Source organism: Bombina bombina, chromosome 12 (assembly GCF_027579735.1).
Source record: "Bombina bombina isolate aBomBom1 chromosome 12, aBomBom1.pri, whole genome shotgun sequence".
NCBI classification, from domain to species: Eukaryota; Metazoa; Chordata; class Amphibia; order Anura; family Bombinatoridae; genus Bombina; species Bombina bombina.
In genome coordinates, this window is record NC_069510.1 from 101,662,345 (window position 1) to 101,678,537 (window position 16,193).

The 16,193-nt window shown below is 42.9% G+C and overlaps 1 protein-coding gene across 4 annotated transcripts in view; it reads left to right on the top strand.

Moving 5' to 3' along the window:
- Nucleotides 1-16,193, top strand: part of WNK3 (WNK lysine deficient protein kinase 3) — a 544,128-nt gene that overhangs the window by 408,158 nt on the left and 119,777 nt on the right. For 3 of the 4 annotated variants that reach the window (XM_053695870.1, XM_053695869.1, XM_053695868.1), the window contains exon 18: nt 4,920-5,725. In XM_053695870.1, the coding sequence (XP_053551845.1) occupies nt 4,920-5,725 (806 nt within the window). The remainder of the gene's footprint in view (nt 1-4,919; nt 5,726-16,193) is intronic. The other variant, XM_053695871.1, reaches the window with a different exon arrangement.

Here is a 16,193-nt window from a genome sequence, read left to right on the forward strand (position 1 = left end):
ACACAGTGTCTCCTTATGTTTTCTAAACCTAAATATGGAACCACCAATCTTTCTCTATTCTTTATGTTGTGAGAGATTAGGTTCTGCAGTAATTGTGTACTGTTTAGTTTTTTTCTGCACATTAAAACAAAAAGGGTACATTTTAAGATTTAAAGAGACAGTTAATTTTTATTAAAAAATTAGTGCCCCAAAACATTTTTTGGCCCACATGCAGTGCCCTGATCTTCCTCTCACACTCCAACCGGAGTTTCTCTGCATTTCATGCATTTATTTGTTTTTCCCATGAGGTGGAAAACATTACTAGAGGACATATTTTCAGTAATTGATTCAGTAGTTGCTAATCTGAATGTTTCTTCCTTGTAGCCTGTAAAGAAAAGAGGAAGATACTTCGGTAATATCTGAGGGGGAATTATCAGACTCAGATGGAGTAATATCTGATCCTGAGGTTGTTCTCTTTCAGTTTTTGAGCTTGAATACCTTATTTTAATAATTGAGGAGGTTTTAGCTACCCCGGGTGAACCCGACACTAGAACTGCTATATCCATATAGGATAGTTGTGTTTTCTAAGGTCCTATGGACAAGAAATTAGAGGGTCTACTCAGCAAGATGTATGTACACCAGGGCCTACAATGGCGGCCAGCTGTGTGCATTGCTACCGTCACTTGTGCGGCGGCGTATTGGTTTGATACACTGTCTGAGGCCCTCAGGACAGAAACTTCTTTGGATGAGATCCAAGATGGGATAAAGGCTCTTAAACTAGCTAATGCCTTTATTGCGGACGTTTCCCTACAAGCTGGAAGCTAAGGTTTCGGGTTTCTCTATTCTAGCTCGCAGAGTCTTATGGTTAAAGCCTTGGTCTGCGGATGTTTCTTTCTAAGTCTAAGCTTCTGGCTATTCCTTACAAGGGGAAGACCTTGTTTGGACCTGATCTGACGGAATTTATCTCTGATATCACGGGAGGTAAGGGTCATCTTCTCCCTCAAGATAAGAGAAACAAACAAAAAGGACGACAGAGTAGTTTTCGTTCTTTTCAAAATTTCAAGGGAAATTCTTCCTCTTCATTCTCCAAGCAGGAACAAACTAAACCTGCATGGAGACCCAACCAGTCTTGGAATAAGGGAAAACAATCCAAGAAGCATGCTGTTGAATCCAAGACAGCATGAAGAACATGAACCCGATCAGGGATCGGATCTTGTAGGGGGCAGTTTTTTCCTACTTCGCTCGGACTTTGGTTCGGGATGTTCAGGATCCTTGAGCAATAGAGATAGTGTCCCAGGGATACAAACTAGAGTTCAAAATTTTTCCTCCCAGAGGCAGGTTTCTGCTTTCAAGTTTATCTGTAGACCAGACAAACGGAGTGGTGTTCTTACACTGTGTAAGAGATCTCTCTGACCTGGGAGTGATAGTTTCTGTTCCGATTCAGGAACGGGGTCTGGGTTTTTATTCCAATCTGTTCGTTGTTCCCAAAAGAGAGGGAACCTTCAGGCCTATTTTAGATCTCAAGAGTTTAAACAAATTCTTTAGAGTACCGTACTTCAAAATGGAGACGATTCATTCCATTCTTCCTTTGGTCCAAGAGGGTCAATTTATGACAACGGTGGATTTAAAGGACGTTTACTTGCATATTCCCATTAACAGGGATCATCACAAGTTTCTAAAGATTGCCTTTCTTGACAAACACTTCCTATTTGTGGTTCTTCCTTTCGGTCTTGACACAGCTCCCAGAATCTGCTCAAAGGTTCTGGGTTCGCTGTTGGCGGTGCTTTGGTTACGGGGCATTGCAGTGGCGCTCTATCTTGACGACATCCTAATCCAGGCGCCATCCTTTCAGCAAGCAAGATCCCACACGGAAATGTTGTTATCCTTCCTGCAATCTTATGGATGGAGGGTAAATTTGGAAAAGAGTTCCTTAGCCCCAAGGACAAGGGTAACCTTCTTGGGAACCATGATAGATTCCCTATCAATGAAGATCTTCGATACTTGTCTAGCTCTTCAGTCCACTCCTCAGCCATCAGTGGCTCGGTGCATGGAGGAAGTCGGGCTAATGGTGGCAGCAATGGACATCATCCCGTTTGCTCGGTTCCATCTCAGACATCTGCAATTAATCATGCTCAGACTATGGAACGGAGATTATGCGGACTTGTCTCCTCGAATATTACTGGAGCAGGAGACAAGAGATTTTTTCAATGGTGGTTGTCTCGAGATCATCTCTCCCAGGGAACCTGCTTTTGCAAACCATCTTGGGTGATTGTGACAACAGATGCCAGTCTTCTTGGATGGGGAGCAGCCTGGGGCTCCCTTAAGGTTCAGGGAGTTTGGACTCAGAGTCTGTTCTTCCTGTAAACATTTTGGAGCTGAGAGTAATATTCATTGCTCTTCTGGCCTGGCCCCAGTTAGCCTCGGTTCAGTTTATCGGGTTCCAGTCGGACATAACTTCAGTGACTTACATCAATTATCAGGGAGGAACCAAGAGTTCCTTAGAGATGACAGAGGTAGCCAAAATAATTCAGTGGGCAGAAGCCCACTCTTGCTGTCTGTCGGCGATCCACATCCCAGGGATGGACAACTGGGAGGTGGACTTCCTGAGCATACACTTTACAAACGCTCACAAGCCGGCATGCCTCTGATGAAGTGGGGAGGAGCCCCACGAAACGAGTTAGTCTACGCCCACAGCAAACACACGCTGGGAAGCACTTTGACACACAACGCTCTAGCCGGCTTGTGAGAGTTTGTAAAGTGTCTGCTTCTTTGCGGTTAAGTGCTTTTTATATATTGATTCCTTTTTTGTCGAGTAAAAGGACTTGGTGGCACAGAGACTCTGGACTTTTATGTACCTGTGTCAGGGAGTTTCTACGGACAAAACAAAGAGTATCAGCACAGCTGTTCTCTCAGCAAACTCGTTGCCAACAAGGAACTGTCTGGAGGAGAATACTGCTATCGTGTGTTCATATTGAGCCAGACTCTTGATTATCGTGCCTGCACCATACCTCATGTTTGAGGGTGGAAAGTGTGAGTGAGTTTTTGTATATGTATATGTGTCTATTAAACATTTTGTATTATACTACTCTTAGATCAGTCCTATTTGCGCTCCTGTCTTCTTTCTTTTCATTAATTTTATCCAAGCGGGTTTTTTCTGACTCGGTCATAGAGACCATGATTCAGGCTCGTATACCTGTAATTAGAAGAATTTACCATAAAATATGGTGTAAATATCTCTCTTGCTGTGAATCCAAAGGCTACTCATGGAGTAGAGTTAGGATTTCTAAAATTTTATTATTTCTCCAAGAGGGTTTGGAGAAAGGATTATCGATAAGTTCCCTAAAGGTCAAATTTCTGCCTGAACTATTTTGTTACGCAAACGTCTGGCAGATGTACAATCTTTTTGTCAGGCCTTGGTCAGGATCAGGCCTGTGTTCAAACCAGTTACTCCTCTATGGAGTTTGAATTTAGTTCTTAAAGTTATTCAAGGGGCTCCGTTTGAGCTTATGCATTCCTTGGCTATTAAGTTGTTATCTTGGAAAGTTTTATTTCTTGTTGCTATTTCTTCTGCTCGTAGAGTGTCAGTGCTCTCGGCATCGCAGTATGAGTCTCCTTACCTTATTTTCCATTCAGATAAGGTAGTTTTACGTTCTAAATTAGGATTTCTTCCTAAAATTTGTTTCTGATCGGAACATTAGTCAGGAGATTGTTGCTCCTTCTTTGTGTCCTAGTCCTCCTCCTCAGAAGAAACGACTTCTGTGCAATTTGGAAGTTGTCCATGCTTAAAGTTTTACCTGCAGGCGACTAAGGATTTTCCTCAGTCTTTTTCTTTTTTTGTTTGTGATTTTCTCAGGGAATCGTAAGGGACATAAAGCTTAGTCTATTTCTCTTTCGTTTTGGCTGAAGAGTATCATATGTTTTGCATATGAGACTGTTGGACATCAGCCTTCTGAGAGGGTTACGGCTCATTCCACGAGGGCTGTTGCTTCTTCATGGGCATTCAAAAATGAAGCTTCTTTGGAACAGATTTGCAAGGCTGCAAATTGGTCCTATATGCACACTTTTACAAAATCTACAAGTTTGACACTTTTGCCTCGGCTGAGGCCGCTTTTGGGAGAAAGGTTCTTCAAGCAGTGGTGCCTTCCGTTTAGGTGCCCTGTCTTGTCCCTCCCGTATCATCTGTGTACTCTAGCTTGGGTATTGAATCCCATTAGTAATTAAGATGATCCGTGGACTCATCGTGTCAAATAAAAGACAGGAAAATTTATGCTTACCTGATGTATTTCTTTTTTGAGACGATGAGTCCACGGCCCACCCTGTTCTTGTAAGACAGGTTGTTGGTTATTATAAACTTCAGACACCTCTGCACCTTGGTTTTTTCCTTTCTATCCTTAACTTCGGTCGAATGACTGGAGTGGGAGGGAAGGGAGAAGCTATTTAACAGCTTTGTTGTGGTGCTGTTTGCTGCCTCCTGCTGACCAGGAGGTGAATATCCCATTAGTAATTAAGATGATCCGTGGACTCGTGTCAAAAAGAAATACATTTATCAGGTAAGCATAAATTTTCTTTTTTTTCCATAGTGGTTCGTTAGAATATAAAAAAAAAATACTTTTATGTTTTTGGTTTTGACAAATGGTGATTTATGTTAGAGTTTTAGAGGTTATTTTTTTTTAAAAATATTAGTTGAGGGACATTACAACAATGTTTGGGTGGCCTCTACTGTTAATTATATAACCAACCTGTCTTCATATTGTGCAAACTACATAGCAGGGCTTGGCTTATGAATTTTTTTTCAACAATAATTTATTAAATGATTTTGACCTTGCATTTGATAGAATAAAGATTATTTGAGGTATTAACCTAAACAATCTGTTTGTTAGGCAAGATAAAAAAGTATGGTCAAAGAATAATAATATTGCAACGTATTTTTCTCTTTTCAGTAGTTTCTCATCAAGAACAGAAAAGTCAAAGTGTTACAGAGGATTCTTCTCATTCTGCAAACAGTAGTTTCCTTGTGTCAGAGAATCCTGTACCCACTGCGGTGCCTCCAGCAACAGATGTCAAGGTTTCTACCACAGAAACAGAGCCCCAGTCTCATCTGGCTGAAGTGGGTAATGGTCCTGACACTTTCTCCTCTCCTGGGACCAGAAGTGCCTCACCATTTGGTCAGACACAGCCAGAGTCTGTAGTGCTAGAATGTACAATGTCAGGCATCTCCAACTGCCAGGCTCAGAATGCACAAGAATCAAATGGCCTCCTATACCCTTCAGAGAATATTGGTCAGCCTTGCTCTGGTCAACTACATACTCAAAGTGCTAACGGCTTATCACTTGGTTTAACTGCCACCGATAACATGACTTCAACAGACCCAGCTATCCTTCCTCAGACCCCTGTCTCAGAAGCTTCGCTTGTGCACTCCACATCAGTGCAAGAATCTGACTCTGAAGGACCCCCAAAAATAGACTATGTTGACAACCGCATTAAAACATTGGATGAAAAATTGCGAACCTTATTGTATCAAGACAGCTCTGCTAGTTCCTATGCTGACAGCCAGAAGGAGACGCACAGCACAGAATCTCCTCTTTCTTCATCCGCTGAGGACACCCTTTCATGTCCTGTACCTGATGCTTTTTGTGAGAATACCACTAGTGTTCAAGCCACTCCAGATGAGAATGAAGTTGTTGATTCCACTGGACCACGGGATCCTGAAGCTGTAATTACTGTGCCTGGTGAACTGACGCCATCTGTAAGTATTGATCATTTAAGTCAAGTTCACAACTTTTGCTGTGGAGATGTAGAATTTTTTTTAAAAGCATTAGTATTAAAGTTTATTCTATTTATACATGCAAGATTATGGGCTCCATTTATCAAGCTGCAGATGCTGCTTTGGAGGCCCAGGTTCGCATGAAATGAAAGTTAAGACATAGTGGTTGTAAGAAAGCTTCGCCTTAAAGGGACAGTCTACACCACAATTTTTGTTTGAAAAGATAGATAATCCCTTTATTACCCATTCCCTAGTTTTGCATTACCAACGCAGTTATATAAATACACTTTTTACCTCTGTGATTACCTTGTATCTAAGCCTCTGCAAACTGCCCCCTTATTTCAGTTCTTTTGATAGACATCCATTTTAGCCAATCAGAGCTTGCTCAATGGAACTCCACGTGCGTGAGCACAGTGTTATCTATATGACAAACGTGAACTAACACCCTCTAGTGGTGAAAAACTGTCAAAATGCCCTGAGAGAAGAGGCGGCCTTCAAGGGCTTAGAAATTAGCATATGAACCTCCTAGGTTTAGCTTTCAACTAAGAATACCAAGAGAACAAAGAAAAATTGGTGATACAAGTAAATTGGAAAATTGTTTAAAATTACATTCTCTATCGGAATCATGAAAGTTTATTTTGGACTAGACTGTCCCTTTAACCTCTCCACCACCGGATTGAATGTATCTGATCCAATACGATTGAGATGATTGACAGCCCCTGCTAGCGGCTGATTGGCCGCCAGTAAGCTGGGAGTGGCATGCACAAGCATTTCTAGTGAAATGCTTGTGCAATGATAAATGCGGACAGTGTACTCTGCATGTAGTATCTGAATCAGAAAGGTTTAATGTTGAATTTACTGTCACTTTAAACACTGTTTGCAAAAATTACTAGTGTTTCATTTTTATAGTGGTTAATTTCTCTTGTAAGGTGTATCCAGTCCACGGATTCATCCTTTACTTGTGGGATATTCTCCTTCCTAACAGGAAGTGGCAAAGAGAGCACACAGCAGAGCTGTCCATATAGCTCCCCCTCTAGCTCCACCCCCCAGTCATTCTCTTTGCCGGCTCTAAGCAATAGGGTCTCTCTCGGAAGGGTAAAGTGAATGTGGTGTTAGATTTGTAGTTTTTGTTCTACAAGCAAAAGTTTATTTTTAAATGGTATAGGTTTGTACTATTTACTCTCCAGCAGAAAAGGGATGAAGATTTCTGCAGAGAGGAAAATGATTTTAGCATGTTGTAACTAAAATCCACTGCTGTTCCCACACAGGACTGAGGAGTACAAGAAAACTTCAGTTGGGGGGAACGGTTTGCAGATGAAGCTGCAATAAGGTATGTTTAGTCATTTATTTCTAGACAAGTGATAATGCTAGAAAAGCACTGATAAGATCCCCATGAGGGAAGGGTAAGCTTTATTCAGAGACTAAGTATGGAATTACAAGCTTACATTACAGGGCTAATTTATGCTGGTTGACACTTTTTTATGGGTTGACACTTTTTTATGGCAAACGGTTTTTACTTCTAAACATCGTTTTTGAGACACTTAGAAGGTCCTTTTGGGTTTCTTTCAGGGGTTGTTACCCACATGGCTAGTATTATAACTCCTAGGAGTGTTTCATGTTGGCTCCTGCTACAATTTGAGGACCCATAAGAAGCTTTTCTCCAACATTGGTGTGTCCGGTCCACGGCGTCATCCATTACTTGTGGGAAATGTTCTCCCCCACAGGGAAAGGCAAGGAGAGCACACAGCAAGAGCTGTCCATATAGCTCCCCCTCTGGCTCCGCCCCCCAGTCATTCTCCTTGCCGCTCTGAACAAGTAGCATCTACCACGGGGATGGCGAGGAGTTTGTTTTAGTTGTAGTTTTTTATTCTTCTATCAAGAGTTTGTTATTTTAAAATAGTTCTGGCTTGTACTATTTACTCTATAACAGAAAAGTGATGAAGATTTCTGTTTGAGGGCTATGATTTTAGCACAAGTAACTAAAATCCATTACTGTTACCACGCAGGACTGTTGAAACAAGAGAACTTCAGTTGGGGGTAACAGTTTGCAGACTAATCTGCTTCAGGTATGACTAGTCTCCTTCTAACAACACAGGCTAATGCTAGATGACAGTCATTTTTCCCCTCAGGGGAAACGGTAAGCCATTTTTCTTTCACCTCAGCAAAAAAGATAACAGGCTTCCCCTTTTTGTTTTTTATGCTGGTAGACACTGTTAGGGGCTAAATCGATTGGTTTTTATTACAATATTATACCATTTGAAATATTTTATAAGCTCACATACACTTGGGAACGTTTTTTATTGATCTGGCTTGTTTTAGACACCTAAATCTAGTCAGGAAGGCCCCTTCACTCTAGTGTGCTGAGGGAGGAAGCCTCATTTTGGCACTTCAGCTGTGCAGTTGAATTTCAAGGCAGTGCATGCAGATTCATGTGAGGGGGTCCTGTGGTTCAGAAAGTGACTCCAAAAGGCTTTCTCCAACATAGGTGTGTCCGGTCCACGGCGTCATCCTTACTTGTGGGATATTCTCTTCCCCAACAGGAAATGGCAAAGAGCCCAGCAAAGCTGGTCACATGATCCCTCCTAGGCTCCGCCTACCCCAGTCATTCTCTTTGCCGTTGTACAGGCAACATCTCCACGGAGATGGCTTAGAGTTTTTTAGTGTTTAACTGTAGTTTTTATTATTCAATCAAGAGTTTGTTATTTTAAAATAGTGCTGGTATGTACTATTTACTCTGAAACAGAAAAGAGATGAAGATTTCTGTTTGTATGAGGAAAATGATTTTAGCAACCGTTACTAAAATCCATGGCTGTTCCACACAGGACTGTTGAGAGGAATTAACTTCAGTTGGGGGAACAGTGAGCAGTCTCTTGCTGCTTGAGGTATGACACATTCTAACAAGACGATGTAATGCTGGAAGCTGTCATTTTCCCTATGGGATCCGGTAAGCCATGTTTATTAAGATAGTAAATAAGGGCTTCACAAGGGCTTATTAAGACTGTAGACTTTTTCTGGGCTAAATCGATTCATATATTACACATATTTAGCCTTGAGGAATCATTTAATCTGGGTATTTTGGTAAAATTATATCGGCAGGCACTGTTTTAGACACCTTATTCTTTAGGGGCTTTCCCTAATCATAGGCAGAGCCTCATTTTCGCGCCGGTATTGCGCACTTGTTTTTGAGAGGCATGACATGCAGTCGCATGTGTGAGGAGCTCTGATACATAGAAAAGACTTTCTGAAGGCGTCATTTGGTATCGTATTCCCCTTTGGGCTTGGTTGGGTCTCAGCAAAGCAGATACCAGGGACTGTAAAGGGGTTAAAGTTAAAAACGGCTCCGGTTCCGTTATTTTAAGGGTTAAAGCTTCCAAATTTGGTGTGCAATACTTTTAAGGCTTTAAGACACTGTGGTGAAATTTTGGTGAATTTTGAACAATTCCTTCATATTTTTTCGCAATTGCAGTAATAAAGTGTGTTCAGTTTAAAATTTAAAGTGACAGTAACGGTTTTATTTTAAAACGTTTTTTGTACTTTGTTATCAAGTTTATGCCTGTTTAACATGTCTGAACTACCAGATAGACTGTGTTCTGAATGTGGGGAAGCCAGGGTTCCTTCTCATTTAAATAAATGTGATTTATGTGACAATGAAAATGATGCCCAAGATGATTCCTCAAGTGAGGGGAGTAAGCATGGTACTGCATCATTCCCTCCTTCGTCTACACGAGTCTTGCCCACTCAGGAGGCCCCTAGTACATCTAGCGCGCCAATACTCCTTACTATGCAACAATTAACGGCTGTAATGGATAATTCTATCAAAAACATTTTAGCCAAAATGCCCACTTATCAGCGTAAGCGCGACTGCTCTGTTTTAGATACTGAAGAGCATGACGACGCTGATGATAATGGTTCTGAAATGCCCCTACACCAGTCTGATGGGGCCAGGGAGGTTTTGTCTGAGGGAGAAATTTCAGATTCAGGGAAAATTTCTCAACAAGCTGAACCCGATGTGATTACATTTAAATTTAAGTTGGAACATCTCCGCATTCTGCTTAAGGAGGTATTATCCACTCTGGATGATTGTGAGAATTTGATCATCCCAGAGAAACTATGTAAAATGGACAAGTTCCTAGAGGTCCCGGGGCTCCCAGAAGCTTTTCCTATACCCAAGCGGGTGGCGGACATTGTAAATAAAGAATGGGAAAGGCCCGGTATACCTTTCGTCCCTCCCCCCATATTTAAAAAATTGTTTCCTATGGTCGACCCCAGAAAGGACTTATGGCAGACAGTCCCCAAGGTCGAGGGAGCGGTTTCCACTTTAAACAAACGCACCACTATACCCATAGAAGATAGTTGTGCTTTCAAAGATCCTATGGATAAAAAATTAGAAGGTTTACTTAAAAAGATGTTTGTTCAGCAAGGTTACCTTCTACAACCAATTTCATGCATTGTCCCTGTCACTACAGCCGCGTGTTTCTGGTTCGATGAGCTAGTAAAGGCGGTCGATAGTGATTCTCCTCCTTATGAGGAGATTATGGACAGAATCCGTGCTCTCAAATTGGCTAATTCTTTCACCCTAGACGCCACTTTGCAATTGGCTAGGTTAGCGGCTAAGAATTCTGGGTTCGCTATTGTGGCGCGCAGAGCGCTTTGGTTGAAATCTTGGTCAGCTGATGCGTCTTCCAAGAACAAACTACTTAACATTCCTTTCAAGGGGAAAACGCTGTTTGGCCCTGACTTGAAAGAGATTATCTCTGATATCACTGGGGGTAAGGGCCACGCCCTTCCTCAGGATCGGTCTTTCAAGGCCAAAAATAAACCTAATTTTCGTCCCTTTCGTAGAAACGGACCAGCCCAAAGTGCTACGTCCTCTAAGCAAGAGGGTAATACTTCTCAAGCCAAGCCAGCTTGGAGACCAATGCAAGGCTGGAACAAGGGAAAGCAGGCCAAGAAACCTGCCACTGCTACCAAGACAGCATGAAATGTTGGCCCCCGATCCGGGACCGGATCTGGTGGGGGGCAGACTCTCCCTCTTCGCTCAGGCTTGGGCAAGAGATGTTCTGGATCCTTGGGCACTAGAAATAGTCTCCCAAGGTTATCTTCTGGAATTCAAGGGGCTTCCCCCAAGGGGGAGGTTCCACAGGTCTCAGTTGTCTTCAGACCACATAAAAAGACAGGCATTCTTACATTGTGTAGAAGACCTGTTAAAAATGGGAGTGATTCATCCTGTTCCATTAGGAGAACAAGGGATGGGGTTCTACTCCAATCTGTTCATAGTTCCCAAAAAAGAGGGAACGTTCAGACCAATCTTAGATCTCAAGATCTTAAACAAGTTTCTCAAGGTTCCATCGTTCAAAATGGAAACCATTCGAACAATTCTTCCTTCCATCCAGGAAGGTCAATTCATGACCACGGTGGATTTAAAGGATGCGTATCTACATATTCCTATCCACAAGGAACATCATCGGTTCCTAAGGTTCGCATTCCTGGACAAGCATTACCAGTTCGTGGCGCTTCCTTTCGGATTAGCCACTGCTCCAAGGATTTTCACAAAGGTACTAGGGTCCCTTCTAGCGGTGCTAAGACCAAGGGGCATTGCAGTAGTACCTTACTTGGACGACATTCTGATTCAAGCGTCGTCCCTTCCTCAAGCAAAGGCTCACACAGACATAGTCCTGGCCTTTCTCAGATCTCACGGATGGAAAGTGAACGTGGAAAAGAGTTCTCTATCTCCGTCGACAAGAGTTCCCTTCTTGGGAACAATAATAGACTCCTTAGAAATGAGGATTTTTCTGACAGAGGCCAGAAAAACAAAACTTCTAAACTCTTGTCGGATACTTCATTCCGTCCCTCTTCCTTCCATAGCGCAGTGCAATGGACATAGTTCCTTTTGCGCGCATTCATCTAAGACCATTACAACTGTGTATGCTCAGTCAGTGGAATGGGGACTATACAGACTTGTCTCCGAAGATACAAGTAAATCAGAGGACCAGAGACTCACTCCGTTGGTGGCTGTCCCTGGACAACCTGTCACAAGGGATGACCTTCCGCAGACCAGAGTGGGTCATTGTCACGACCGACGCCAGTCTGATGGGCTGGGGCGCGGTCTGGGGATCCCTGAAAGCTCAGGGTCTTTGGTCTCGGGAAGAATCTCTTCTACCGATAAATATTCTGGAACTGAGAGCGATATTCAATGCTCTCAAGGCTTGGCCTCAGCTAGCGAGGGCCAAGTTCATACGGTTTCAATCAGACAACATGACGACTGTTGCGTACATCAACCATCAGGGGGGAACAAGGAGTTCCCTGGTGATGGAAGAAGTGACCAAAATCATTCAATGGGCGGAGACTCGCTCCTGCCACCTGTCTGCAATCCACATCCCAGGAGTGGAAAATTGGGAAGCGGATTTTCTGAGTCGTCAGACATTGCATCCGGGGGAGTGGGAACTCCATCCGGAAATCTTTGCCCAAATCACTCAACTGTGGGGCATTCCAGACATGGATCTGATGGCCTCTCGTCAGAACTTCAAGGTTCCTTGCTACGGGTCCAGATCCAGGGATCCCAAGGCGACTCTAGTAGATGCACTAGTAGCACCTTGGACCTTCAAACTAGCTTATGTATTCCCGCCGTTTCCTCTCATCCCCAGGCTGGTAGCCAGGATCAATCAGGAGAGGGCGTCGGTGATCTTGATAGCTCCTGCGTGGCCACGCAGGACTTGGTATGCAGATCTGGTGAATATGTCATCGGCTCCACCATGGAAGCTACCTTTGAGACGAGACCTTCTTGTTCAAGGTCCGTTCGAACATCCGAATCTGGTCTCACTCCAGCTGACTGCTTGGAGATTGAACGCTTGATCTTATCAAAGCGAGGGTTCTCAGATTCTGTTATTGATACTCTTGTTCAGGCCAGAAAGCCTGTAACTAGAAAAATTTACCACAAAATTTGGAAAAAATATATCTGTTGGTGTGAATCTAAAGGATTCCCTTGGGACAAGGTTAAGATTCCTAAGATTCTATCCTTCCTTCAAGAAGGATTGGAAAAAGGATTATCTGCAAGTTCCTTGAAGGGACAGATTTCTACCTTGTCTGTGTTACTTCACAAAAAGCTGGCAGCTGTGCCAGATGTTCAAGCCTTTGTTCAGGCTCTGGTTAGAATCAAGCCTGTTTACAAACCTTTGACTCCTCCTTGGAGTCTCAACTTAGTTCTTTCAGTTCTTCAGGGGGTTCCGTTTGAACCCTTACATTCCGTTGATATTAAGTTATTATCTTGGAAAGTTTTGTTTTTGGTTGCAATTTCTTCTGCTAGAAGAGTTTCAGAATTATCTGCTCTGCAGTGTTCTCCTCCTTATCTGGTGTTCCATGCAGATAAGGTGGTTTTACGTACTAAACCTGGTTTTCTTCCAAAAGTTGTTTCTAACAAAAACATTAACCAGGAGATAGTCGTGCCTTCTCTGTGTCCGAAACCAGTTTCGAAGAAGGAACGTTTGTTGCACAATTTGGATGTTGTTCGCGCTCTAAAATTCTATTTAGATGCTACAAAGGATTTTAGACAAACATCTTCCTTGTTTGTTGTTTATTCTGGTAAAAGGAGAGGTCAAAAAGCAACTTCTACCTCTCTCTCTTTTTGGATTAAAAGCATCATCAGATTGGCTTACGAGACTGCCGGACGGCAGCCTCCTGAAAGAATCACAGCTCATTCCACTAGGGCTGTGGCTTCCACATGGGCCTTCAAGAACGAGGCTTCTGTTGATCAGATATGTAGGGCAGCGACTTGGTCTTCACTGCACACTTTTACCAAATTTTACAAGTTTGATACTTTTGCTTCTTCTGAGGCTATTTTTGGGAGAAAGGTTTTGCAAGCCGTGGTGCCTTCCATTTAGGTGACCTGATTTGCTCCCTCCCTTCATCCGTGTCCTAAAGCTTTGGTATTGGTTCCCACAAGTAAGGATGACGCCGTGGACCGGACACACCTATGTTGGAGAAAACAGAATTTATGTTTACCTGATAAATTACTTTCTCCAACGGTGTGTCCGGTCCACGGCCCGCCCTGGTTTTTTAATCAGGTCTGATAATTTATTTTCTTTAACTACAGTCACCACGGTATCATATGGTTTCTCCTATGCAAATATTCCTCCTTAACGTCGGTCGAATGACTGGGGTAGGCGGAGCCTAGGAGGGATCATGTGAGCAGCTTTGCTGGGCTCTTTGCCATTTCCTGTTGGGGAAGAGAATATCCCACAAGTAAGGATGACGCCGTGGACCGGACACACCGTTGGAGAAAGTAATTTATCAGGTAAACATAAATTCTGTTTTTTTCTGTGAATGGTGACCCCTAAGGAAGGTAAAAAGCTGCAGCAAGGCTGTAGCTGGGATTGTGGTGTGTAAAAACGGTTAAATCCAACAATTACCTCCGGTTTGCTTGTTTTAAGAGCTAGAGTCTCCATATTTGCTGTGCAATACTTTCTAAGCATTAAGACACTGGGGTCCAAATTTCAGAAAAATCGGATATTGCCTTCATAGTTTTTTGAACATTCAGAAATAAATGTGTCATTTTATTATTTAAAGAGACAGTAACGTTTTTGTTTAAAATCGTTTTTATTGCATTGTTTGCCTGCCTAAATCTGTTTAACATGTCTGTTCCATCAGATAACCTATGTTCTGTGTGTATAGAGACAAATGTGGTTCCCCCTTCGAGTGTTTGTGATAATTGCGCCATAGCGTCCAAACAAAATCAGGACAGCTCTGTTATTTTTCATAATGTTGCCCAAGATGATTTATCTAATGAAGGTAGTGGGGATAGCTCTACATCCTCTCCTGTGTCTACACCAGCTTTGCCCACGCAGGCGACACCTAGCGCGCCAGTGCTTATTTCTATGCAACAATTATCAGCAGTAGTGGATTATTCTATAGCAAATCTTTTATCCAAACTGCCAGTTTTTCAGAGAAAGCATGATTGTTCAGTTTTAAATACAGATAAAAAGGATGAACAATCAGACGCTGACGATGCCTTATCTATTTTACCCTCACATCAATCGGAATTGGCTGTGAGGGAAGGGCTGTCTGAGGGTGAAATTTCAGACTCAGGAAAAATTTCTCAACAGGCAGAACCTGATCTAGTGGCATTTAAGTTTAAGCTAGAACATCTCCGCGCTTTGCTTAAGGAGGTATTAGCTACTCTGGATGACTGTGATTCCATGGTAGTACCAGAGAAGTTGTGCAAATTGGACAAATTTTTAGAGGTCCCAGTGCACGACGACGCTTTTCCAATACCTAAGAGGGTAGCAAACATAGTGGAAAAGGAGTGGGAGAAGCCAGGTGTACCCTTTGCCCCACCTCCTATATTTAAGAAAATGTTTCCCATAGTAGACCCTAGAAGGGACGCATGGCAAACGGTCCCAAAGGTTGAGGGAGCTGTTTCAACACTAGCGAAGCGCACAACTATTCCTATAGAGGACAGCTGCGCTTTCAAAGATCCTATGGATAAAAAATTGGAAGGATTGCTTAAAAAGATTTTTGTTCAGCAAGGGTTCATCCTTCAACCAGCTACGTGTGTTATTACTGTCACTTCAGCGGCGTCCTTTTGGTTCGAAGAACTAGAAAGGTCGCTCCAGAAAGAGACTTCCTATGAAGAAGTCATGGACAGAATTCACGCATTAAAGTTAGCTAATTCCTTTATATTGGATGCCGCCTTTCAAATAACGAAATTGGCGGCGAAAAACTCAGGTTTTGCTATAGTAGCGCGGAGGGCGCTTTGGCTAAAATCCTGGTCGGCAGACGTGTCGTCCAAGATTAAGTTACTGAATATTCCTTTCAAGGGTAAGACCCTTTTTGGGCCGGAATTGAAGGAAATTATTTCAGACATCACTGGGGGTAAGGGCCATGCCCTCCCACAGGATAGGCCTTTTAAGGCTAAGAACAAGTCTAATTTTCGTTCCTTTCGCAAACCCGCTTGGAAGCCCATGCAAGGCTGGAACAAGGGTAAACAAACAAACCAAGAAACCTGCTGCTGCTACCAAGACAGCATGAAGGGGTAGCCCCCGATCCGGGACCGGATCTGGTAGGGGGCAGACTCTCTCTCTTCGCTCAGGCTTGGGCAAGAGATGTTCTGGATCCCTGGGCACTAGAGATAGTTTCCAAGGGATACCTGTTAGAATTCAAGGGACTTCCTCCAAAGGGAAGGTTCCACCTGTCTCGCTTATCTTCAGACCAGATAAAGAAACAGGCATTCTTACATTGTGTAAGAGACCTATCAAAGATGGGAGTGATAAACCCAGTCCCCTCCGGGGAACAAGGTCTAGGGTTTTACTCAAACCTGTTTGTGGTTCCCAAAAAAGAGGGAACTTTCAGGCCAATTCTGGATTTAAAGATATTAAACAAGTTCCTCAGAGTTCCATCCTTCAAGATGGAAACCATTCAGACAATCTTACCAACAATCCAGCAGGGTCAATTTTTG